This window comes from Zophobas morio, unplaced genomic scaffold (genome assembly GCF_036711695.1).
Source record: "Zophobas morio isolate AGI-343-1 ecotype UQ-CSIRO unplaced genomic scaffold, CSIRO_AGI_Zmor_V1 ptg000004l, whole genome shotgun sequence".
NCBI lineage: Eukaryota > Metazoa > Arthropoda > Insecta > Coleoptera > Tenebrionidae > Zophobas > Zophobas morio.
The window spans coordinates 9,076,348-9,101,211 of record NW_026972109.1 but is presented as its reverse complement, the minus strand read 5'-3'; the positions used below and the strand labels follow the sequence as shown (position 1 = coordinate 9,101,211).

Sequence of the window (24,864 nt, the reverse complement as noted above, 5' to 3'; positions counted from 1 at the left end):
GACACAATATGGCGTCCAATTGCGGTACTTTATCTATCTAGTGACTTTACTTCTAAATGAATGGTAGTGCCATCTAGTGGTTATAACTTCTTTGATAATAATTAGTTGTTTTGTAGTTTCATACGTATCAATGAAATAGAAAAAAAAAAGAAAACCTGAATTACTGACAGCTTAATTTGTAAATTTGTCTGTCTCTAGGAAAATTGCTAGACATACAATTACCGAAACTAATAAACAAAAAAACAAATGTCTCCTTTTTTTCCAAAAATCTCACAATCTAAAAATTTTACGACAAGTTGCAAAGTTGGCAGAAGTGAAACCAATCATTGTATTCACAGTCGCGTATTTTTAAACCCATCTAGTAGGTGCCGCTTGGGTAGATGTGGAAATTTTACAGAAAAACACTTTGTCCTACCAAGGGGATCTCTAGAACAGGAGCAATACCAGAAGAAGGTCGAAAAAATACTCCTTATAGATATTTATGTGATTTTCAATTTGAAATTCGCGCCGTTTCTGGAACTCTCCTCAAACATTAATCCAACTCAAAGTCCGTCCCTACGCTTCTGTAGTGTACCACAAACTCCTGATAACGTAATCGAGTAATTACATATTTTACAAAAACATTATCGTTTGCTTGACCTACGATAAACTCTTGTCAAAATAAATTAGATGGTGCCTCCACATTGGTACATTGGCATCCCTGCCCAATGACAGCCGCTCATTAGTTTGACGTTTGACGTTAACAATAATAAAAGAAAGTGGGCTGTCCTGAACGATGACTCAAATTTAAGCGTTCACAATCCCGACGAGCACTAAAGTGTTATGACTTGTTAGACCGAAGAAAGCGCGTAAAATGGTGGGTAAAATAGAACCGGAAGAATGCCTGCGAGATTCGCCGAAATTCAGGTTTGTGTGCGACAATTACGACAAATCCAAAATTCACGAACAAACGTCTTCCAGGAGCCTGCTCGAGGAAGAAGAGGCAAGCGTCGACCAATTGGAACAAAAATTAGACAAGATCTTGAAAGTGTGTGGGACTATGGTCGATTCAGGCAAAACATATGTTGCCCAACAAAGGTTTGCTTAATTAACTTTAATTACGCCAATTATTTTAGTTTATGTAAGTTCATTTGATACTGGAAGAATGTTTACGGAGTGCTAGTAACGTTTTAAGTGTTTTAGCAGTGAATCATTGTTTGCTGATTACTGCCATGTTATTAACGCTGACTTTTTCCACAGTTTATTCGCGAACAGTTTATGGGACTTGAGCACGCACTTTCGTGAAGACTCCACCGTTTTGTCTTCCTTAAACAAACTCATTCATAGTCTGCAAGAAATGAACAAATTCCATACCATATTGTTAGATCAAGCGTCACGAACAATTCTCAAGAATCTCACTTCTTTTATAAAAAAGTACGACGTTTTAAGAAATTGATAAAAGACAAAAGTTAACTTTGTTATTTCAGTGACATTAAAAGTGTTCGGGACTATAAGCATCACTTTGAGAAAATTTCTTCAGAGTTTGATAACGTTTTAGTGCGAAATTCGCAAACGCCTCGTAGTAAACAGCAAGAAGTTGAGGAAATGCAGAACGTTTTGTTAGCAGTGAGGTCGTGCTTCGGCCACCAAGCCCTCGATTACGTCAACAGTATTAGTATGTTGCAGACGAAGAAACGCCATGAAATTTTAAGCACAGTATGACCACAATTTAATTTAATTAATTTAGTTTATTGTGTAATTGCGTGTTGCAGTTGTTGTCATATATGCACGCATGCACGGCTTATTACCACCAAGGCTCGGACTTGTGCGCTGATCTGGAGCCGTTTTTCAAAACACTAGCTGATGAGGTGACTACTCATTTAACGCCTTTACCATATTATTTTTTCTTATAATTAGATCGGCGACATGCGCGAGGAAACAATTGTCGTTGAAAAAGAACTAGAAAATAGACACGCTTCCGTGAATAATTTTGAAGTTGTCACTCCAAAAGTAGGCAAGAATTCGCCAATCATGGAAGGCTATTTGTTTAAAAGGACTTCCAATGCTTTTAAAACGTGGAACCGCCGATGGTTTTATCTATATGACAATAAATTAGTTTATAGGAAGCGTTCTGGAGAAGAGGGAGAGACTGTGATGGAGGATGACTTGCGATTGTGCACCGTTAAGCCCGTTTTGGATGGGGAGAGGAGGTTTTGCTTTGAAGTCTTATCTCCCTCAAAGTAATTTCTTCCGTTGTGTAATTCCTCACGTCCGATTTGGTTGCTATTTTAGGAGTCACATGCTTCAAGCCGACTCGAAAGAGATGTTCGAAGCTTGGATCGCCGCTTTGCAGAAGGGCATCGGAGCGGCGCTGCAAAGAGTACACAGCATAGAGATTACAGATAATGCAAGCGGGAGATTGAATAATTTGAACGATGAGCAAAGCGGGAACGGGTCAATTGCCAATTTCAATAATAATAAAATTAAGAAGATTAGGTGAGTATTTTTGGACTTAACTTTCTCAAAAAACGGTACACTTTTTGTCTCCCTTCACTTATTTTACATGTACGAAATTCCGTTCGAGATAAATGAGCGTCATTTTCTGGATGAGTGGAAAGAGAAAGATTTATTTTGTGTTAGTTTCTAAGGTGTTTTGCGTCAGTATTGGAATTGTAAAAATTCGAATGTACGGCAATAAGTTGACGTGAAATATCGCTTAAGTTTCAAAGTTAATGGAAGTATTGAAAAAGCAAATCAAAATTAATTACGCTAGACCGATAAGCGAATTGAAAAGTGGGACGGAATTTATTCCAAATTGTAGTACACGTATTCGCTTCAAACTATTTGTTTTGCAATTAGAAAGTACGATGGTTTTAGCAGAGTCGTCCAGATAAAGAAGATCGAAAATCGGTGTGAAAATCACGATGAATTAAATTGTTGGTGATGTGTGAATAAATTCTAGTTCACGTTTTACCTATAGTTATTCATAAAATACGTATAAAATCTCACAGTAATCAATCCAGTAGTTTCGGGGATTACTAGGAAAATAAAATCACAACAGATGGTACTTTTTTTAGTAGTTACGTCTTCAGCGTAAGCTAATCTCCGAAACTACTGGACCGATTGTTGTCAAATTTTATATGTGTATTAGGAGTATCGTGTAGACTGTAAATGATAAAACTCTAACCAGATACTCAGATTTTTGTAGGAGAAAACAAATTTATATCATAACATTTTCAATTTAACTTTGAAGTTGCAAAGACCGAATGCTGAGAAATCTTGCAAAAATCTTAAGGTTATTGGAAACATGATAAATAGTTGACCAACATTTGTTCGTTATCTTGTAATTTTGTGAAAGTTAAACAGAAACAGTCGAAGTTAAGCATGTACTGAGAATTTGAGAATATCTACATTTTTCCGTTGGTTATCTGCTTTAAATGTTTCATAATGTCCACACTTGTGGGGACCGCGGGGTGTTAATTACTCCATTAGTTTTTACTTTGACGAGGTTATCACAAAACGAAATATTGTTTTAAGAATTTGAAGATATTTATCTTCTCGGGGGTCTGTCTTATTTTAAGTCCGTCGGCCGACTCTATTTTTACGTTTTCTCGACCCTTCATGACTCCTAGAGTACGAAGAAATAGGTCTCCCGGCAAATGTTTTAAAGTTGTGAAGAGCCTAATGAATTTTTAGTCAAAATATATTTTCTTATCCCCTCCAAAAAATGTATGACGTCAGCTCAAAATTTTACCTTATAAATCCTAACTAAAATGTGCAAAATATGATTAGTTTTTACTTGTGATTTATCATTATATAAATAATACTTATATTCGTCGTGCGTCAAGACGTGGATATTACTTGCAAAATTCTTATTTCTCTACATGTGAAACAAGTACTTTGGTCATTGCGCGATTCCAAGAGAACTATATGTATTATGTAAAAAAGAAAGCCAAAGATTAAGTCCTACCTATATCCGCAGCGATCTTAGTTGTGATAAAATTTTTCGTAAGAAGGAAAAATAAAGATTTCGCAATTAAGGTCCGTGGCCTGACGCACGGCGAATATAAAAAATTCATCACAATTGAGACAGGGTGGGTGGGCGGGGCTTTTATTTTGCCTCTGTTTTTCTTAATAAACGCAGTCCTCTTTTCATAAGAAGAAAGTTAAGTACTTAAGTCATTGCGTGGTTCAAAGAACACTATACATATGTATTATGTAAAAAAGAAAGCCAAAGATTAAGTCCTACCTATACCCGCACCAATCTCGGTTGTAATAAATTTCTCATTCGTTGTTAGACCGAAAGGCGGAGCATAATTGCAAAATCCATGTTTCCTTACAAAAATTTATCATTTTAAACATGTTTTAAGTTTATTCTTACGAAAAAAGGACTGCGTAGATTCAGAAAAACAGAGGTAAAATATAAGCCCCGCCCACCCACCCTGTCTTAATTGTGATACATTTTTTCTATTCGTCGTGCGTCAAAACGTGGACATCACTTGCAAAATTCTTATTTCTCTACATGTGAAACAAATACTTACGTCATTGCGTGGTTCAAAGAAAATTATATGTATTGTGTAAAAAAGAAATCGAAAGATTAAGTCCTACCTATATCCGTACCGATCTTAGTTGTGATAAAATTTTTCGTAAGAAGGAAAAATAAGGATATTGCAATTAAGGTCCGTGTCCTGACGCACGGCGAATATAAAAAATTCATCACAATTGAGACAGGGTGGGTGGGCGGGGCTTTTATTTTGCCTCTGTTTTTCTTAATAAACGCAGTCCTCTTTTCATAAGACAGTTAAGTACTTAAGTCATTGCGTGGTTCAAAGAAAACTATACATAATATGTATTACGTAAAAAAGAAAGCCAAAGATTAAGTCATACCCGTACCGATCTCGGTTGTGATAAATTTCTCATTCGTTGTCAGACTGAGGGGCGGAGCATAATTGCAAAATCCATGTTTCCTTACAAAAATTTACCATTTTTAACATGTTTTAAGTTTTTTCTTATGAAAAGAGGACTGCGTAGATTCAGAAAAACAGAGGCAAAATATAAACCCCGCCCACCCACCCTATCTCAATTGTGATAAATTTTTTCTATTCGTCGTGCGTCAAGACGTGGACGTTACTTGCAAAATTCTTATTTCTCTACATGTGAAACAAATACTTACGTCATTGCGTGGTTCAAAGAAAATTATATGTATGTATTGTGTAAAAAAGAAAGCCAAAGATTAAGTCCTACCTATGTCCGCACCAACTTCAGTTGTGATAAAATTTTTCGTAAGACTGAAAAATAAGGATATTGCAATTAAGGTCCGTGCTCTGACGCACGGCGAATATAAAAAATTCATCACAATTGAGACAGGGTGGGTGGGCGGGGCTTTTATTTTGCCTCTGTTTTTCTTAATGAACGCAGTCCTCTTTCCATAAGAAGAAAGTTAACTACTTAAGTCATTGCGTGGTTCAAACAAAAATATACATATGTATTATGTAAAAAAGAAAGCCAAAGATTAAGTCCTACGTATACCCGCACCGATCTCGGTTGTGATAAATTTCTCATTCGTTGTTAGACCGAGAGGCGGAGCATAATTGCAAAATTCATGTTTCCTTACAAAAATTTACCATTTTTAACATGTTTTAAGTTTTTTTTTTATGAAAAGAGGACTGCGTAGATTCAGAAAAACAGAGGCAAAATATAAACCCCGCCCACCCACCCTGTCTCAATTGTGATCATTTTCTCCAATCGTCGTGTGTCAGGGTGCGGACCTTAATTGCAAAATCCTTATTTCTCTATATGTGAAACCAGTACTTAAGTCATTGCGTGGTTGAAAGAAAACTATATATATTACGTAAAAAAGCCAAAGATTAAGTCCTACCTATATCCGCACCGTTCTCAGTTGTGATAAAATTTTCATTCGTTATCAGACTGAGAGGCGGAGCATAATTGCAAAATCCATATTTCCTTACAAAAATTTATCATTTTAAACATGTTTTAAATTTCTTTTTATGAAAAGAGGACAGCGTATATTAAGAAAAACAGAGGCAAAATATAAGAGGATTTTTATACGACTTTTTCAAAACTGGAATTTTTCACTATGTACTCGTATTACTCCTTATGCAAATTTCAACCCATTTTCGACGATTTTCGAAATTTAACTGAATATATTTTCTTCTATATTTCGGGCCGCAGAAGTCATTTTCGGCCTCATTTCTTCCAACCATTATTCCAGAATCGCTCATTGAAATGTCGCAATTTTTAAAAATTTCAAAAAATTCAAATGTCACACCGAATTTTTCGAAAATATTGCTCCCTGACCCTAAACAGGCTATATTTTTGGAATCAGCACGTTGGTATTCGGATTGTAGAGTTTTTGTTCGGATTAAAGAGACTTCGACTTCAACTAGCCTCTGTTCGGATTACTGGATGTTCGGATAATCGTGGGTTCGGATTATAGAGATTCTACTGTATTCAGAAAAACAAAGGCAATATATAAGCCCCGCCCACCCACCCTGTCTCGATTGTGATCAATTTTTTTTATTCGTCGTGCGTCAGGACGTGGACCTTAATTGCAAAAACCTTATTTCTCCACATGTGAAACAAGTACTTCAGTCATTGTATGGTTCAAAGGAAACTATATGTATTATGTAAAAAAGAAAGCCAAAGATTAGGTCCTGCCTATATCCGCACCTATCTGAGTTGTGATAAATTTTCATTCGTTGTCAGACCGAGGGGCGGAGCATAATTGCAAACTCCATGTTTCCTTACAAAAATTTACCATTTTAAACATGTTTTAAGTTTCTTCTTATCAAAAGAGTACTGCGTATATTAAGAAAAAAAAAACAGGGAAAATATAAACCCCGCCCACCCACCCTGCCTCAATTGTGATGAATTTTTTCCATTCCTCGTGTGTCAGGGCGCGGACTTTAATTGCAAAATCCTTATTTCTCTACATGTGAAACAAGTACTTAAGTCATTGCTTGGTTCAAAGAAGACTATATATGTATTATGTAAAAAAGAAAGCCAAAGATTAAGTCCTACCTATATCTGCACAAAAAAATTAATGACTGAATCACTGTATTTTATTGATTAAATAAAGAATTGCAAAAACTGAGTACTTTGAAATATTGCACACGTTTTGAAGTTGTTGTAAGAATGGAAAATTGTTAATCAAAATATATCTGTTTATTCATCTCAAAATTTTGTGGAAAAAAATTTATTAAATCAGGAACGACGCACTCCGTTTTCCCAGAAAATTTTGGGAATACAGTTCTAAAAACTCAACTCGAAAATGCTGGATATCTTTCATTGTATTGCAGCATCTAGGGAAGTTCTGTCGAAACAACTTTCGACCAATTTTTTTAAGAAGGAAAGAAGGAAGAATGTGAAACCTTCTCGGAAGTCCTAAAGTCCTAATTTATCTTTTTTATAAAAGGTGAAACCTTCTCTGGGGTGCCAAGTGTGTGTGTGTGTGTGTGTGTTTTTTTTTTTTTTTTTGGAATATAGAACCTCTCTTTTTTTTAAGAAGGTGAAACATTCTCAAAGGCCCTAACTGTTTTTGTTAAATATAAATCTTCTCGGGGGCCTCAAGTTCTTTTTTTTAAGGATATTGTTACGTTGAACAGTGGATAAAATCGACGCGGGTTAAACTCAACAATTTATTTCTTACTAACTCGAATTTACACGACTATTAGAGCTATTATATAGAAAATAATTCCGGCGCAACTTCACTGGACTTTCTTGATTCAACTGGCTGCATAATTCGTTCCCGGAGGTGGCCTCTTTTTAAACCCATACTTCTGCGATCGAGGTCTTTCTCGATTATCCATCGCGATTTCGGCTTCCAGGCTTTTCGAACGCCGCGTCGAGACCGCCGCACGGCCGTCCTGACTGATGATGACTCATCCATCATCTCCGCACATTCTGGAGAACCCATAGGCGTCGTACCGGGGCGGCGTATGGGTTTATTTTGTAACAATATAAAAACTGTCTTTTTTTTTAAGAATATAAAACCCTCTCGGGGCCCCAACTGTTTTTTTTTAAGAAGGTGAAACCTTCTCAAGGGCCCTGGTTTTTTTTCTGTGAAACCTCGGAGGTCTCAACTGTCTGTTTTTTAAGAAGAAAGATTGTGAAACCTTCTCGAGGGCCCCAACATTTTTTTTTTTTAAGATGAAACATTCTCAAAGGTCCTGTTTTTTTTTGTGAAACCTCGGCTGTCTCAACTGTCTGTTTTTTAAGAAGAAAGATTGTGAAACCTTCTCGAAGGCCCCAACTGTTTTTTTTTTTTGTGAAACGTCGGGAGTCTCAACTGTCTTTTTTTTAAGAGGGAAGATTGTGAAACCTTCTCGGGGGTCCTAATTGTCTTTTTTTTTTTAAGAATATAAAACCTTCTTGGGGGCCCAACAATCTTTTTTTTTAAGAATATAAAACCTTCTTGGGGGCCCAACTGTCTTTTTTTTAAGAAGGTGAAACCTTTTATTCTCTTACACTGTGACTAGTAATTTCTGTACTGTTGTAAAATTTCAAAGAAACAGGATTTGTAAGGCGGCACTTCAGCAGCGAGGGAAGTTCTGTCGAAATAACTTTCGACCAGTTTTTATGAAATGTCGTAAAAACGTGAAAAAAGGACGTAGAAGTTATTTAGAAATAGCATTGCAAAAATAATTTTTTCCTTATTTTTCTTTAGCTGAGAATTGTATATTTTTAAAATGTAACTATTTATTTTATATTATGTAATTAATTTTTTGGACAGGACGAAGAGGTGAATTAATAATTCATTTCTACAGATTTATCACATTCGTGATAACCTTAAAACGTGTGCAAAATCTCAGAGCCTCTTCATAATTTCTAAGTTAAATTGTAAGCTTTATTGTGTAATTTTCAACTGTATTGACATATTTTGGGGGGAATCACCACACAAATTTTCTAAAATTTCCACTAGTTTCGGAAATTTTCTGCCCAGTTAAATCGCTAGCAGACGATATACAGATCGAAACGAGAGACCTACTTTTTTAAATTTTATGAAACGTTGAGACATGAAATTGGCCATTTGTTAAATGAAAGTATTACTTATGCTCGAGAAGTAAAACCAAAAATGTGTAATTGCCTACATTTTATTGCTTCCACAAAATGATTATTCAAACGATTTTATTACAGGCTATAACACACTTAATAGTTTAGTAATAAAGTCTCGGTTTAATGAGAATAAAAATAGATTAAGTAAGACGTTACATTATTTATTTTTATAGAATGTGGGAACAATTGTTGAAAATTCCCGGGAACAACTACTGCTGTGACTGTGGCAGCCTCAACCCTCACTGGGCCAGCATAAACTTAGGCATCACATTGTGCATAGGTACGACCCGCACCACTTCAATCCTTTTTTTTCAATATAGTTTTTAGAATGTTCGGGGGTCCACCGGAGCTTAGGGGTTCACTACAGCAAAGTACGTTCTCTAACTTTAGACGACTGGGAGCCCGAAATAATCAAAGTTATGGTAGAAATGGGTAACAACATAGTTAACAAAATCTACGAAGCCCAAGTGCCTGATGACTTCGTCAGAGCGTCACCCGACTGTCCAGGGTAAGCAACAACAATTACGTTAGTACACTCTAAAAACCCAAATCCCGTTCAGTACCATCCGAGAATCCTGGATAAAAGCGAAATACGTCGACAAAAAATTCGTCAAGAATCTCCCTCACTTCGACTCGCAACAGCGTACCTCCAGAGCCAGTCTGATGGAAATCCGCAAATGGAGCGTGCGCAAAATCCGGCGGCGACCCCGCAGTTGCGACAACTCGAAAAAGCGAAACAAAACCGTGTTCAAGTCGGACGAGAACGTGTCAAGGAAGTCGGACCGGATTTCGGAAACTAGCGAAAGCAGCGACATGTCGGCGGAAACGAGCACTCCGAAGAAGAAACGCTCGAGTATATTGTTGTTCGGCGATTTGGACAAGCAACCGCTAGATGGCACGATCGACTTGAGCAGCGACCAGGAGTCTACAGGGGGAGAAGGCGAAGATACGGTCGAGGAGGAGGACATCGACAAACTGCACCCGAATTTGTTGTTGTACAAAGCAGCCGCGGCGCACAATTTACCCGTTATGTGCGAGGCGCTGGCACTGGGGGCGGACAAGCAGTGGATCAATCTGGAGGACAGGGGGAGGAGTCCGATACATCAAGCCATCTTGAGCGTAAGAGCGCAAAATATTTTGTAAGTGTTGTGTGTAACATAGGGGTATTCATTTTGTAGGGTTCTGTGATGCCTTGCGCTTATCTTATTCTAAACGGGGCCAAAATAAACGCACAAGACCAAAATGGCAAAACGCCACTACATCTAGCAACACAAGAAGGTCACACTGCCCAAGTTTGTTTATTACTCAAACATAGAGCCGATCAACATTTAGAGGACGATGAAGGGAAAGTTCCTTTACAGATGGCGGAACAAAAGGAACACGCCGACATCGTCACACTGTAAGCGAAAATTTTCTTTGAAAGAAGCAAAATCTAGAAAACCAAAAAAAATCTGAAAATTTAATAAAAGTTTTGAATAAATTGGCGTCGTTTTGGGTAGGGTTTGTGTCTTTCTCTAACGTTGAATTTTATCGTTTCAAGTTAAAAGTGACAAAAAAAAAGAAATTGGCTTTCTACGTTTTGCTTTTACGCCATTTTTGAGTAGTAGTGACTTTTGGTCGTTTCAGATTGAGGTTAGGTCGGCTGAACGACGAGATGAAGGAGTCAGAGCACGGTCTGACAGGTGACAGTATGTTCAACGACGTAGTTAGGGATTTTTCGCAGTTGGCGTGTTCTCACCCAGAGCGGTTACAAAGACAAAAGACAGACAACGAATGATCAAATTTATTACGGCGATTTTTTCGCCGTAAAGTGTAGTTGGTTTAAGGTTATGTTACCTTTTTACTAGTTTTTAATATGCATTTTACAAAGATGAATGTATTCATTCCATTTTATTGTTTGCTGTTTTAATGTTATAATAGAGTAGAATATCATACTTAAAACAATTATAACAATTGCCTTGAAACGTTTATAATTGCCTTAATATGTGATATTAATGTAGCATTTTATAATGCTTTGTACTCTTCCAATGGAGCTGTAGCAACCACGATGCCAAATTTATATTGTTTTGTTACGCCGCTCAATATAACCCTTGTGTACGGGGTAGTTTAAGTCTAATTTGTGCTCATGTATTTAATGTAATTTTAAGTGGTCACGTGACAAGAGTAGCGCCCTCTGTTGGATAGTAGCGAGGTGGAGCTCATCGACTTGTTTCAGTCTAGCCATAGATGAAAGCAATGTAAGAATACTCAGCTTTGGATGTAACAATATATGAATAAAATGTACAAACCGGGCTCGAGTTTTAATAACATCAATGAAAACATGATAAAACATTTTATTGCATCAGTTTTGTTATAAAAAAACAATCGAGAATTTGGATAGTATGGGTCAAATACTGAGATAAATACATAAATAAAAATAAATACAGCACAGGTAGTAATATATGAACACTACTCTACAAATACTAAACCTATTCAGCCAATAAGATTGCGGTACCTAAACTAATTACAAATGGCGGCAATACCCGACTATTGCACAGTTGTAAGATTTTTTGGTTTAAGTAAAAACGGCACGAACCGTGCGCTACATAAGTACTAAAGTCTGAAATACTGGATACTATAGAGGCAGAATCTAAGGGTAGGCCCTTTTGGCGTTTAGTGTCACGTACTAGACTAGCCTATGGCGGTCGATCTCATGAAGTATTCTTCGAACCGTCGTCGATCTTGCAGCGGTAGACGTAAGCGGTTATGGAGATATCGTCGTCGTCACGAAGGCACTTCTTCTCTTTGCTGCATTCACACCTAACAACAAAAAAAAGTAGAATTTTTTTCACGAGTGGTAAAAAATCGTACTTATTCTTCATGAAGTAGTCGATGTAGCGAGTAATTCGATTATAAACCGCCCAACCACACGGCGTTCGTCCCTGACACACCTCCTTCGCCTCGGCTTCTGCAGATGTGTTGGCTGATGTATTGGACACAAGGGATCTCTGCAACAGGATTTGTTTGTTTATTTCGAGGCGACCAATGACACGAGACTGATAACAGGGGCCACCTCTTATACTTTTGCGATAAGAGGTTGACACTTTGCGAAAGTTATTGTGGTTAAGGAAATTACCACATTGGTCAGTGAGGTCCAAATGATTAATGAGTTTTACTTACTTAATTAAAAGTAAATAAAAATCACCCAAATAAACTTTTCTTCTATTAAAAGTGACTCTGCAAGGATATAGCACCGTAAGAGTGTTATTAAGTAATATTTTCGAAACTCTTACAGTCGTGTAATAAAAGTTAGTAACATTATAACGGCACAACTTTTATCATGTTCGAGTAAACGCTATATTTATAATATTTTGTTAGACATCTTACTTTGTATCTTTTCTGTGTTATTAAAAATCATGATTTAGCGTAATTTATGAAGATGGCAATTCTAACAATTCAGCTGATAAATTTGTGAAGAATGCATATTTTCAGAGATAATAGAGTTTAAAGATCAAGGGACGTTCAGTAAGGGAATATGCTTGAGGCTCTAGTGTCCAGAAAAACTAGTTCGCACGAAAATCAAGAAACACAATTCCTCCATGCGCACAAAATATAATTAACTTATTCCATAAAACATGATTTTCGAAATGAATGAAAATTTTTCGGTGTTATTCTTGAGTTATTTGTAGTAATTTAGCTTCAACTTCAAGCAGAAGATGACGAACTCATTTCTTAAAACAAATGCTTTTTTGTTTCAGTAGAGTGAAAACAAATTTGACGTCATTATTTTTAGAACCGCGAAATTCAAATGATTGATTTTTTAAATTCAGAAAAAATACAAAAATAAATGTTTCCAGTTTGAAAATAGAAAACATTCGGATATGTCGATAACAGTCTAAAGTAAAAGAATTGGATATAAATTCCATTTACTGGTAAAATCGAACAAATTTTCTAACTATTACAAAATTAAATTAAACGAAAGAAATATGTACAAGTAAATAAAAAACAAACTAATCCGTACAAAGAAAACATTTCAATATTTGTTTTAATCATCAACAGTCAAAAAACTGAAGGTTGAACATGTTATAAAAATTCCATACTTTTTCAAATAAAAAACTGACATTTAGTTAAACCATAAAAATGTAAAATTTAACATTATGAACCAAAATCATAGAAATCTCTTTAATTTCATTAGCAAAATGTCAAAAAATGTATCTACCATTTTTATAAATAACATAAACAAACAAGAAATTATTTATGTTCCGCTATTGAAATCCAATGGCGTACAAAGAACAGGACGTCCTGCGGAACATGCCCAATAAATCCATTGTGGCAAATTGCTCAAGAGGTACAACTAGGGTCTTGTTTTGGATACGTAAGATATATGAAAGAAATTCTTAATGCGTAAATCGAGATTTATGTTCGTCAATTCAACAACAACAATAATTAGATAAAATGTCAACAAGGGTTAAAGATAAACACATGAAGAGGACGTGTCTCTGAATGGGAGCGACACAGCGGCGCGGTTGAGGGAGGGTCACTGAATCCGACAACTTGGAAAACAATTCAAAATTAATTGAAACTGAACCAAAAATTTGATTTTCTGAATATCAAAAATATATTAGTGTATGATTCATAAACACCTTGTAAATTAAAATGTCATAATGGTTTGGAACCATAACTTCTTCGATTACTTTAAATTTTCCGAGTTCTTAAAATTGTATCGTGTAAACCAGACTTGGTCAGTAACCAATTAAGAAACGGTATTGTCAAAAAGAGTGCGCGCGCAATCAACAAAAACTAAGTCCATTTTAATTACCTATTTAATGAAAAGTATTACGTTCGTGTTTATTATTTGCAAGTGGGTTTGGGTCTGTTTAAATTTTTAGTGATCGTTTATCTACACAGATTAAAACACGAAAGTTTGTCAACAAACAACGGATGTTTTATTATTGAGATAAAATTAAGAAGACGCTCCTCAAAAAAATCACGGTTACGCCACTGGAACAAGTCATTGAGAGTCTTACACTCAATGGGAGCCCCACCTTTAACGCAAGGTCACTATTACTACTACGTCCAGGCGGGAAACGTTACGAAAGATAACATCAGAGTTTCTGGAAGATGGACGTACAAGAACAGGTAGACAGGTGCTAGTGGGGTAGAAGCTGATGCAACATTAGATTATCTTACTATAAACGCTATCAATAGCGTTCGATTAGAAACGAAAATATGTACAATCATTGATTATAAAGTGTGTCGTTATTTAAAAAATAATAATAATAATAATAATAATAAAATAAATAATTTTACCAATTTGTGGGAAAGACGTAAAATTATAAAATGATGATTGGTGGATGAAAAATAGTGAAACTATAGAATAATAAAAAAAATAATAGTAAAAACACACTATGGAAAGAATTTGAATTACAAATATTTGTTTTAGACACTTTTGAAATAAAGTGTAAAACCCGAAAATGGTGCTAAAACTCAAAACTGTCAAATGTTTACCTTGTGTAGACTGAGGGCGCTGAGGGCTTCCACACATAGGAATGCGACGACCGCCACCACGACGTATTTGAGTGCCATTTCAACTTCACTTCTGTTCAAAACTGAGTGCTAACAACTTGTGAATCTGAAGAATCTTGTCGTTGCTTTTATAAGCGTGTAAGAAGTGCGCACGCGCATTTCAAGATCGTCTAAAGACCGGAGCGACCGGAAAAGTCCCTCGGGAACTCTGCGACTTTTCCCGGATTTCTGTGAACGCACTTTCCGATTTTCCAGGCGAATTTCGTGTGGCAAAAGAGCGCCGCTTTGCGTAGGTCAGTACGGATCAACAGGTGCGCGCCGATTCAGCAACTATTTCGGAGTTTGTTAACGTTCCCTGATAAATCATAGTGTCGTTGCGCAAGGTGTTTGTCTCCACTATTTTGCGTCCGATTCGTGGAAAAGCGCGATCTCTAATCAGTGTTTTGCTGGGTTCGGCTTAGAATTTCGTTAAAAAATTGGAAAGCGCTGATAGAAAAAAAGCAAACATCGGTTGAGGCCAATAATGGGTGACACCCGACCTTGGTCTTAATCAATATAAACAAAGTGTCGCTTTAAATTTGTTTTATTGATGGTATCAGAGCACGACCACTATTAATGCAAAACTGACCAGTTCAAGTCATTTAACATTAAGCGAATGGTCATTGACGAATTTTTATCGTTATTGGCTCAATTTTTATCAGTGCTTTGCGTAAATTGAAAACATTGCAACAAAAAGTCCAACACGAAAATATAATAATTTACAGCTGGCGGTACGATCAATCGGTCACGAAAGCTGCTGCTGCTGCCGGCGAATCGTTTTAACCGGGGCTATTTACTACAATGTTGCAGAAATGAAGGGATAAAAACTCTAGACCTGTTATCGACCAATTTCCGGCACTCAATTACACCCTTTCCAATTAAAATCCTACGTGATCGTGAACATGTGGGGTTTTTGAAGAAGCACGGAGCTTTATGACGCTACGCACGATAAGAATCGAGCAAACTTTTCACAGACGATTTCTTCATTAACGTTTCATTTTAAATTAAAAACAACGATACGAAACTGAAGTATCGTGACATTTTTCATCCAATCGCAGAAAGAACAAATTGTGATTAAAATGTTGGAAGACCGCTGGTCAGTAATCCACACTTTATTAATGGCCTGAGGTGCGTTCTTCCAACACCTGTTCACGATGACATTTTTTTCATAGTTGCTTTTTTTTTCAAGTTCTCCTAGTTAATGACTCACCAAATTTTATTGGTTATGCCAATATATTTTCCCGTCTTGAGTTTTATTACTGTTAAATTTTAGAGATAATTATTCCAACTAGAATTTAAAACCACTTTTTAAGCCTTGCCTTTACAACGTTGCGCCGCCACCTGACTGTGAGAATTGAAGCCAGCTCGGAACAACTAAATGAGGCTTTAACTGGAAACGATAAATTTTTTTTGTCTGATTTATTTGCAGCTTACTTAATTTTCAACATTCCTGAAACACGTTGGACTTTTTTGAAAAATATTTGCTCTTGCGTGTGCTAGAGCAAAAATGGTGTACCGACAATTTAGTTCATGTTCTCTCTTCTGAGAAGAGAAAAGTACCACCTTTACCCAGGATTCCCAGGATAGCATGACGTAAATCTTCTTTTTGAAATTTGTGTCCTTTCTTTAGCAAGCTCATCAAATGTATATTTAAAGAAACTGGTATCTTATCGGTGCAATAATTTTAGTTTCAATCTAAATAAGTCATCTAAAGGTCTTCTGGAAATAACACTTTTGTTATATGATAGATAATCTGTCCGACTCGGGTCCTCAAGAACTTCTCCAACTGCATTCGTGAAGCATTTTCGCACCTCTTTGCCTAGTAACAAACTATCGAACATCGAATGTCGTCCCGACAACTCTCACTTAAAAACAGACCAAATAAACCCCTATCGATCGTTCGATAAAACAAAGTCTGCTCCTCTTGTGTCCGTCTCCAAAGCGTCACATTAGTTATCATAGAAAGATAAAATATTTATCTAATGTATTTCTTAATACAAAAGAATTTTTGCCTAAAAGTTTCAACATCGAATTGATTTTAATAAGCTAATTTTGACAATTGTTTTAATTCATGGCAAAAATTAGACAAACATTTCTCAGATTTTATTCAGCAAAATTATAAAATTGCGTCATCAATTTTTGGGAGGGGAACAAACGATTAAATTTTGAACTAACGATTTATCATACTTCCCATAACATTAAAATTTCTGCAAGATTTCACTACATACATATATTATTATTGTTATTATTATTATTATGTTATTTTATAAAATGTATGTAACATTTATTCTAAGATGACGTCATCAGTTTTGATTTATCAGGCTTACGATAACCTAAAACTAGTGCAACATTTCACAGCAAAGTTAAATTGGAAAATGTATTTAGTTGTACAATTCTGATTTTTTTTCCGAAAAATCTGGACGTCTAAGATAAAAAGTCACACGGATTCATAAACCACAAGTGCAATAATCGTAGTAGTTTCGTAAATTATCTGTCTGATAAAAATTGACACAAACGATAGACAGACAGACAGAAATAGGACTACATAGAAATCGGGAAGCCTGGAAGACCAGAGCGCTCGTGGCCGAATCCAAATTTTATATACTTTTAAATGAAGTAAACTTTCGGTTTTTAGTCGCCGGTTTAAATTTTTTTCCAACTACTTCAAAAATAAAACACCCGAAATAATCGAGATTCTTTAAATACTTCAAAAATAAAACAAAAGGACTCCCCGAGATTTTTTCAAACAGCTCCAGAAATCAGACCCATCGGGTTGTCGAGATTCTTTCAAAATATGTCAAAAACAAGACAAGGAATCGTAAGATCTTTTAAAACTATTTCAAAAACAAAACAAAAGGAGTCCCTGAAATTCTTTAAAACTACTTCAAAAACAAAACAAAGGAAGTCCCCGAGATTCTTTCAAATTACTTCAAAAACAAGAAAAAAGATCCCCAAGTTTCTTAAATAATACTTTAAAAACAAAATAGAAGGGGTTCTCAAGATTCTTTCAAACTTCTTCAGAAACCAAGTCCAAGGAGTTACCGAGATTCTTTCAAATTACTCGTACTTCAAAAACACAACAAAGAATCCCCACGATTTTTTCAAACTACTTCAAAAACAAAACAAAAGGTGTCCCCGTGATTCTTTTAAACTGTTTCAAAAACAAAACAAAACAAGTCCCCGAGATTCTTTCAAATTACTTCAAAAACAAGACAAAAGATCCCTAAAATTCTTTAACACTATTCAAAAACAAAACAGAAGCGATTTCTGAGATTATTTCAAACTTCTTCAGAAACCAAGTCCAAGAAGTTCCCGAGATTTTTTCAAATTACTTCAAAAATAAGACAAAGGATCCACAAGATTCATTTAAACTACTTCAAAAATAAAATAAAACAGGTCTCCGAGATTCTCTCAAATTACTTCAAAAACAAAATACAAGGAGCCCCCGAAATTTTTTTACATTACTTCAAAAACCAGACAGAAAGATTCCCTGAGATTCTTTCAAACTACTTCAAGAATCAGACACGAAAAACCTCCGAAAATCTTTGAAACCACTTCAACAACAGAACAAAAGAAGTACCGCAGATTCTTTCAAAATCAGACACAGGGATTTCCGAGATTCTTTCAAAATACTTCAAAAACCAGACGCATAAAGTCCCTGAGATTCTAAACCACTTTAACAACAAAAAAAGGGGTACACGAAATTCTTTCAAAGTACTTCAACAACAAGCCCACATGGAATCTCCGAAATTCTTTAAAATTACTTCAAAAACAAAACAAAAAGAGTCCCCGAGATTCTTTCAAACTACTTCAAAAACCAGACACATGGAGTCGCTGAGATTCTAGACCATTTTAACAAAAAAGGGGTACACGAGATTCTTTCAAAGTACTTCAAAAACAAGGCCACATGGAGTCCCCGAGATTCTTTAAAACTACTTCAAAAACAAAACAAAAGGAGTCCCCGAGATTCTTTCAAACTACATTAAAAACCAGACACATGGAGTCCCTGAGATTCTAAACCATTTTAACAAAAAAGGGGTACACGAAAGTCTTTAAAACTACTTCAAAAACAAATCAAAAGTGGTTCCCGAGATTCTTTTAAATTACTTCAAAAACAAACAAAAGGAGTTCCCGAGATTCTTTAAAACTACTTCAAAAACAAAACAAAATGGGTCCACCAAATTCTTTAAAACTACTTCATAAACAAAACAAAATTGGTTCCGAGGTTTTTAAACTACTTCAAAATAAAACAAAAGGGTCTCCGAGATTCTTTCAAATTACTTCAAAAACAAGACAAAAGATCTCCAAGAATCTTTAACACTACTTCAAAAACAAAACAGAAGGCGTTCCCGAGATTCTTTCAAACTTCCTCAGAAACCAAGTCCAAGGAGTTTCCGAGATTCTTTCAAATTACTTCAAAAACAAGACGAAGGATCCCCAACATTTTTTCAAACTACTTCAAAAATAAAACAAAAAGGTTACCCGAAATTGTTTTAAACCACTTCAAAAACAAAACAAAATTAGTCCCCGAAATTCTTTCAAACTTTTCAAAAACTAACACATGAAATCCCTGAGAATCTAAGACAATTTTAACAACAAAAAAGGAGTACGCAAGATTCTTTCAAATTACCTTAAAAACCAGACGCCTAAAGTCCCTGAGATTCTAAAACACTTTAACAACCAAAAAAAGGGGTCCCCGAGATTCTTTCAAAGTACCTCAAAAACAAGACAAGAGGTCCCCAAGATTCTTTAACAAAAACAAAACAAAAGGGGTTCCTGAAATTCTTTCAAACTACTTAAGAATTAGGCACAAGGGATCCCGAGATTCTTTCAAACTACTTCAAAAACCATACGCATGGAGTCCCTGACATTCTAAACCACTTTAACAACAGAAAAAGGGTACACGAGATTCTTCCAAAGTACTTCAAAAACAAAACAAAAGCAGTTACCAAGATTCTTTTAAACTACTTCAAAAACAAAATAAAGGGAGCCCCCGAGATTCTTTCAAACTACTTCAAAAACCAGACACATGAAGTCCCTGAGATTCTAGACCGTTTTAACAACAAAAAAGGGGTACACGAGATTCCCAAAGTACTTCAAAAACAAGGCCACATGGAGTCCCCGAGATTCTTTAAAACTACTTCAAAAACAAAACAAAATGGGTTCCCGAGATTCTTTTAAACCTCTTCAAAAACGAAACAAAAAGGGTATCCGAGATTCCCTCAAACTACTTCAAAAACAAAATACAAGGGACCTCCGAGATTCTTTCAAATTACTTCAAAAACCCAGACATAAGAGGTCCCTGAGCTGGCACAAGGAGTCCTCGAAATTCTTTCAAACCACTTCAACATCAAAACAAAAGGGGTACCCCAGATTCTTTCAAACTACTTCAAAAACCAGACACATGGAGTTCCTGAGATTCTAAACCATTTCAACAATAAAAAAAAGGGGACCCGAAATTATTTTAAATTACTTCATTACTTCAAAAATGAGATATAAGATTCTTTCAAATTGCTTCATAATGCTAGGGGTCATAAACAGAACAGAAACCATGAAAGTATCCATTCGCTAGATGGACTCTATTACGTTCGAGAAGTAGAAAAACAGTATTTATTTTACAAAATTTTAGCACTTGGCAACTTTTGGAAATTCACAGGTTAACTTTAAATTACCGATTTTTATAAAGATGATCATACAGGGTGATCAAAAAATCACGGATAACTCGATAGTACGTTATTGTGAAATCATTGAAGAACGCGAAAAAAATAGTTTAACGGGAATTTAATTAAAAATCTAAAATTGCGATAAAAATTGTCCAAAAACACATCTGACAACAGTAAAGAATGATTTCGTGGATCGTGATCAAGCAAATTATTGTTAAATTATTAATAAATAAATATTTAACTGTGTATTAAGACAGCTACTTTAAAAACAGATCAAAATATCACGAAGTTAATTTTCCAACTTTGAAGCTTAAATTTTCGAAAGATTGGTTTATTTTTTTCGAGTTTTTCAGTGGTTTCTGTAGAACATCGCTGATTTTTTGATCACCCTGTACACTTTTGAGAACTAACTGAATTTACGAATCTGTGATATCCAAAGATTAATAAAAAAAGCTTTGATCTACCGCTTCATTTTTTTACATTAAAGGTAATTTTGTTTTTGTCTGCAAAAATGAATTTGATAAGATTTTAGAAAATAAACTCAAGGGTTCCAAACATTTCAAAAATTGAATTAACACTAGATGTCATGTTTATTATGCTAAAATTACAACTTTTATGGTCAGTGTATACAATATTTTAACTGCTATTTTAGGTACAAAATTGAAAATAACGGTATTTGATAAAAGAGAGCTTTTATTTATTATAGTATTTTATGTATCAGACGTCATTAGAGAAATTATAACAGGAGCATAAATAGGAATATATTTTGACGATATTTACTGTATTTTTATTTTCGAAACTCCAGTTATTACCATCTTTAATTTTACAAGCTAATAAAATTTTGGTGGATACAAAAATAACGTTCTTGCTTGTTACTCTGTTTGCCATAAATTATTTTGCATGCAGTCACTATAAATCAGCAACGGGACAATTTCATTATTCGCTAATAAATTCAGTAGCGGCACGCCCTCAGTTCTCAAAATTGTAATTTTACAGACGTTCCACCAGAGGCCATTATTACCAGAATATTCATCCAGTTGTATTTATTTAAATTGCACAAAGTTAAGAAAATTCATTAAGTGGTCGGACTAATTAGGGCTAAGTTAGTCGCCTAAAGAATTTAAGTTTTCTGCGTTTTTCAAGATCTCGGATCCTGATTTAAATCTAGTTACTAAAAAAAGAACTAATTGATTCTTAATATTTACGAGGAATCTGAAAGAACATGGCCATTTTTTATTTAATTTGAGCGTGATAACACCACAACGTAACTTTCCACAGTGGTAGAACATCTGTAAAAACTTTACCAAGAATTACCACATTGTGTCCGGAAATTACATAAAAACTCACACCACTGACATAAGCAAAAAACGTGCTGTATCTCAAAACTACGCATGTTTCTCTTGCCGGCAGCTATTAATATTCACACACCTTCCGAGCTTTTAAGCTCTTCTACCAACTGTTGAGCCATATTCCACACCCGCTCCTTTCCCCTGAAATTCGTGCGCACCTGCACGTCTACGGTGTCGTGTTTAACGAAAGCGATACCTCGTGAAAAAACCGCAGCAGACCAACCCATACATACCATGGAATCGTGGAAATGGAATTACATACTACCATTGAAAGAAGTCGGTCGCGGCGGCGATGACGTCCGATCCGGAGGCACCGGGCAGTCTGCTCCGGCCAATTCCAGCAAGCACGTGGTCCGTGATGCAACACTTCAATTCGAATGTGGTCGTTCCCATGATCTATGTCACCTTTGGTAGTCGGAATCGGTCCATTTAGAATATTAATATGACACGACCCAGCGCTGTGGAATGTCTCTATGTAATTAGCGCTAATGGGAAATTATTAAAAGGCACGCACACGTGCTCCGCGGACGGGAGGATCTGAATTATGCTGGTATGCAAATTGCCGGCCCATGGCCCATGGCGAGTGATTGCGGGAATGAGTCATGCTGGAATTGGTCAGGTTGATGGGACTGCCGAAGGGCGCTTCGTGGAAGGCAATTCGCGACTCATGATTTATTGGGATCGGGTTTTTATTGGTTCGACTTTTGCTGGATTTTTACCTTTGGTGTAATAACTAACATTAAGTAAGGAATGCTTCCAGTTAACAACAGGAATTTTAATATTATCTATAGGTAGTTTCAGTTGGCTCGCAGCAAGTCAATAAGAATAGATTTTAAATGAAACTGAAGCTGATGGAAACAATCCCCATAAAAATTTAATTAAGTAAACAATAACAAGATCAGTCAGAGATAGACAAATTTTTTCCATTACACACTGTAATCACAAAAATTGTTAATCGTGCGTTAAATACTATTCTTACATATACAAAACCTTCGAACTTCTTAAACGCTAAAATATAAAAATATACCAAATTCTTCAAGTGGAACCTTATGACTAGGGTCCGGATTTATATGTACACATTTTTTTTTAAATTGCGCATTTTTTATGCACTCAAAAAGGCTGAAATATGGATACATTTTTACAAAATATGCACGGTTTTGAACACTCATTACGATTTTTTTTGCAAAAAATATTTTCCTTACTATAAATTAGTTCTGGATTATCTCTAATCCAAGACAAAACCTGGAAAGTTTTTTCTTTCGGCATCCCTTCTTCACATCATAAAAATATTAGTCCATAAATAGACCCATCTAAGTGGGTAAAGTTTGCAGAAAGTATTCCTATATTGTATTATTGAAAATATGCTAAATTTTAATGGAAATAACCGCGTTTTTTTTTAATATGCGTATTTTTCCGAAATTTACGAAAAATAGAAAAAAATGACTAAATCCGTTCAGAATGCTTTCTGCATAGAATTCGGACTTTACTTATTGAAATTTGAAAATTTCCTTTATCAACAGTATGGAGCTGTCATTATCATTATCTACAATGGAAAACTTCTGATAACGAAATTTACGTAAAGCGATTTTTCTCGGAACAACAAAAACCGTTTTCAAGGTTCGAAAAAAATCAGTACGTCGAGAGTTCGTTGATTTAACGTTTAACTTATAAGTTTAAAGTTTTATTCTTATTTCACTTTATGTTATGTTTTGTTTTTCTTATTACCTTTACATTATGTAAGACCCACCACTGACCCGGAAATGACCGGCATTCAGGCAAGACTTCTATCATTACGGGTACTAAGTCCAAGTAATGATATGCATTGATTAGATTAACATGTTATTAATTAATATTTTCCTATTATTGGAAGTTTCTATTGGGTAATTAAATTATTCATTTATTTATATATTTATTTATTTGTTTATTTATTTATTTATTTATTTAATAAAGAAATAAAAGAAAGAGAAGAGAAATTTTTGTCTTGTCTTTGAAATAATTTGAAAGAATCTCAGGGATCTTTTTGTGTATCGTTTTTAAGACAGTTTAATAGAATCTGGGGGATCCCTTGTGGATGTTGTTTCTGACGTAGCTTGAAAGAATATTGCAAATTCTTTATCCTGTTTTTAAAGTAACTTGAAAGAATTTTGGCAACCCCACGTATTTTGCTTTTGAAGTACCTAATTTGAAGGAATCTCGGGGATTACTTTTGAATTGTTTTGAAGTAATTTGAAAGAATGTTAGGGACCCCCTATGGGTCTTATTTTCGAAGCATTTTGAAAAGATCTCGGAGACATCTTGTGTTTTATTTTTGAAGAAGTTTAAAAGAATCTCGGGGATCCCTTGTAGATCTTGTTTTTGAAGTAGTTTGAAAGAATATTGGGAATTCTTTATCCTGTGTTTGAAAGAATTTTAGAGACCCTTCGTGTTTTGCTAGTTTGAAAGAATCTTAGAGACTCCTTGTGGGTCTTGTTTTTGAAGTAATTTGAAAAAATCTCGGGGACCCTCTGGATTTTATTTTTGAAGTAGTTTAAGAGAATCTCGGGAACCGCTTGTGAATCTTGTTTTTGAAGTAATTTGAAAGAAACTTGGGAATCCCTTGGATTTTATTTTTGAAGTAGTTTAAAAGAATCTCGGGGATCCCTTGGGTTTTATTTTTGAAGTGGTTTAAAAGAATCTCGGGAATCCCTTGGGTTTTATTTTTGAAGCAGTTTGAAAGAATCTCGGGGACCCCTTTTGTTTTGTTTTTGAAGTAGTTCGAAAGAATCTCGGGGACTCCTTTTGTTCTGCTTTTGAAGTAAGGTAGTTTAAAAGAATGACGGGGAACCCTTTAGTTTTGTTTTTGAAGTAGTTTGAAAGAATCTCGGGGACTCCTTTTTTCTGTTTTTGAAGTAGTTTAAAAGAATCACGGAGACCACTTTTGTTTTGTTTTTGAAGTAGTTTAAAAGAATCTCGGGAACCCTTTCGGGCTGCTTTCTAAAGCAGTTTTAAAGGATCCTAGCGACATCTTGGGTTTTATATTTGAATTAGGTTAAACGAATCTCGGGAATTCCTTTGGTTTTATTTTTGAAGTAGTTTAAAAGAATTTCAGGAACCCCTTGTAGATCTTGTTTATGAATTATTTTGTAAATCTTTCTGGAACTCCTTTTATGTGTTTGAAGTAGTTTGAATGCATCTTTGGGGTCTTGTTTTTGAAGTAATTTGAAAGAATCTTGTTGACTCTTTGGGTTTTATGTTTGAAGTAGTTTAAAAGAATC

The 24,864-nt window shown here is 35.3% G+C and overlaps 2 protein-coding genes across 2 annotated transcripts; one reads left to right on the top strand and one right to left on the bottom strand.

Annotated features, from left to right (window-relative positions):
* Window positions 1–674: 674 nt before the first annotated feature.
* Window positions 675–11,345, top strand: LOC135140546 (arf-GAP with coiled-coil, ANK repeat and PH domain-containing protein 2). The gene is made up of 12 exons (XM_064071145.1): window positions 675–906; window positions 961–1,077; window positions 1,240–1,413; window positions 1,467–1,695; window positions 1,752–1,847; window positions 1,897–2,219; window positions 2,272–2,475; window positions 9,228–9,334; window positions 9,382–9,562; window positions 9,615–10,173; window positions 10,233–10,453; window positions 10,681–11,345. The coding sequence occupies exons 1-12, from the start codon at window positions 854–856 to the stop codon at window positions 10,829–10,831; spliced, it is 2,415 nt and encodes an 804-aa protein (XP_063927215.1). The 5' UTR covers window positions 675–853; the 3' UTR covers window positions 10,832–11,345.
* LOC135140555 (uncharacterized) lies at window positions 11,340–14,885 on the bottom strand. The gene is made up of 3 exons (XM_064071157.1): window positions 14,542–14,885; window positions 11,905–12,041; window positions 11,340–11,853 (listed from the first exon to the last, which is right to left on the bottom strand). Exons 1-3 carry the CDS (start codon window positions 14,617–14,619, stop codon window positions 11,745–11,747), a joined length of 324 nt encoding a protein of 107 aa, XP_063927227.1. The 5' UTR covers window positions 14,620–14,885; the 3' UTR covers window positions 11,340–11,744.
* Between the last annotated feature and the right edge of the window lie 9,979 nt (window positions 14,886–24,864).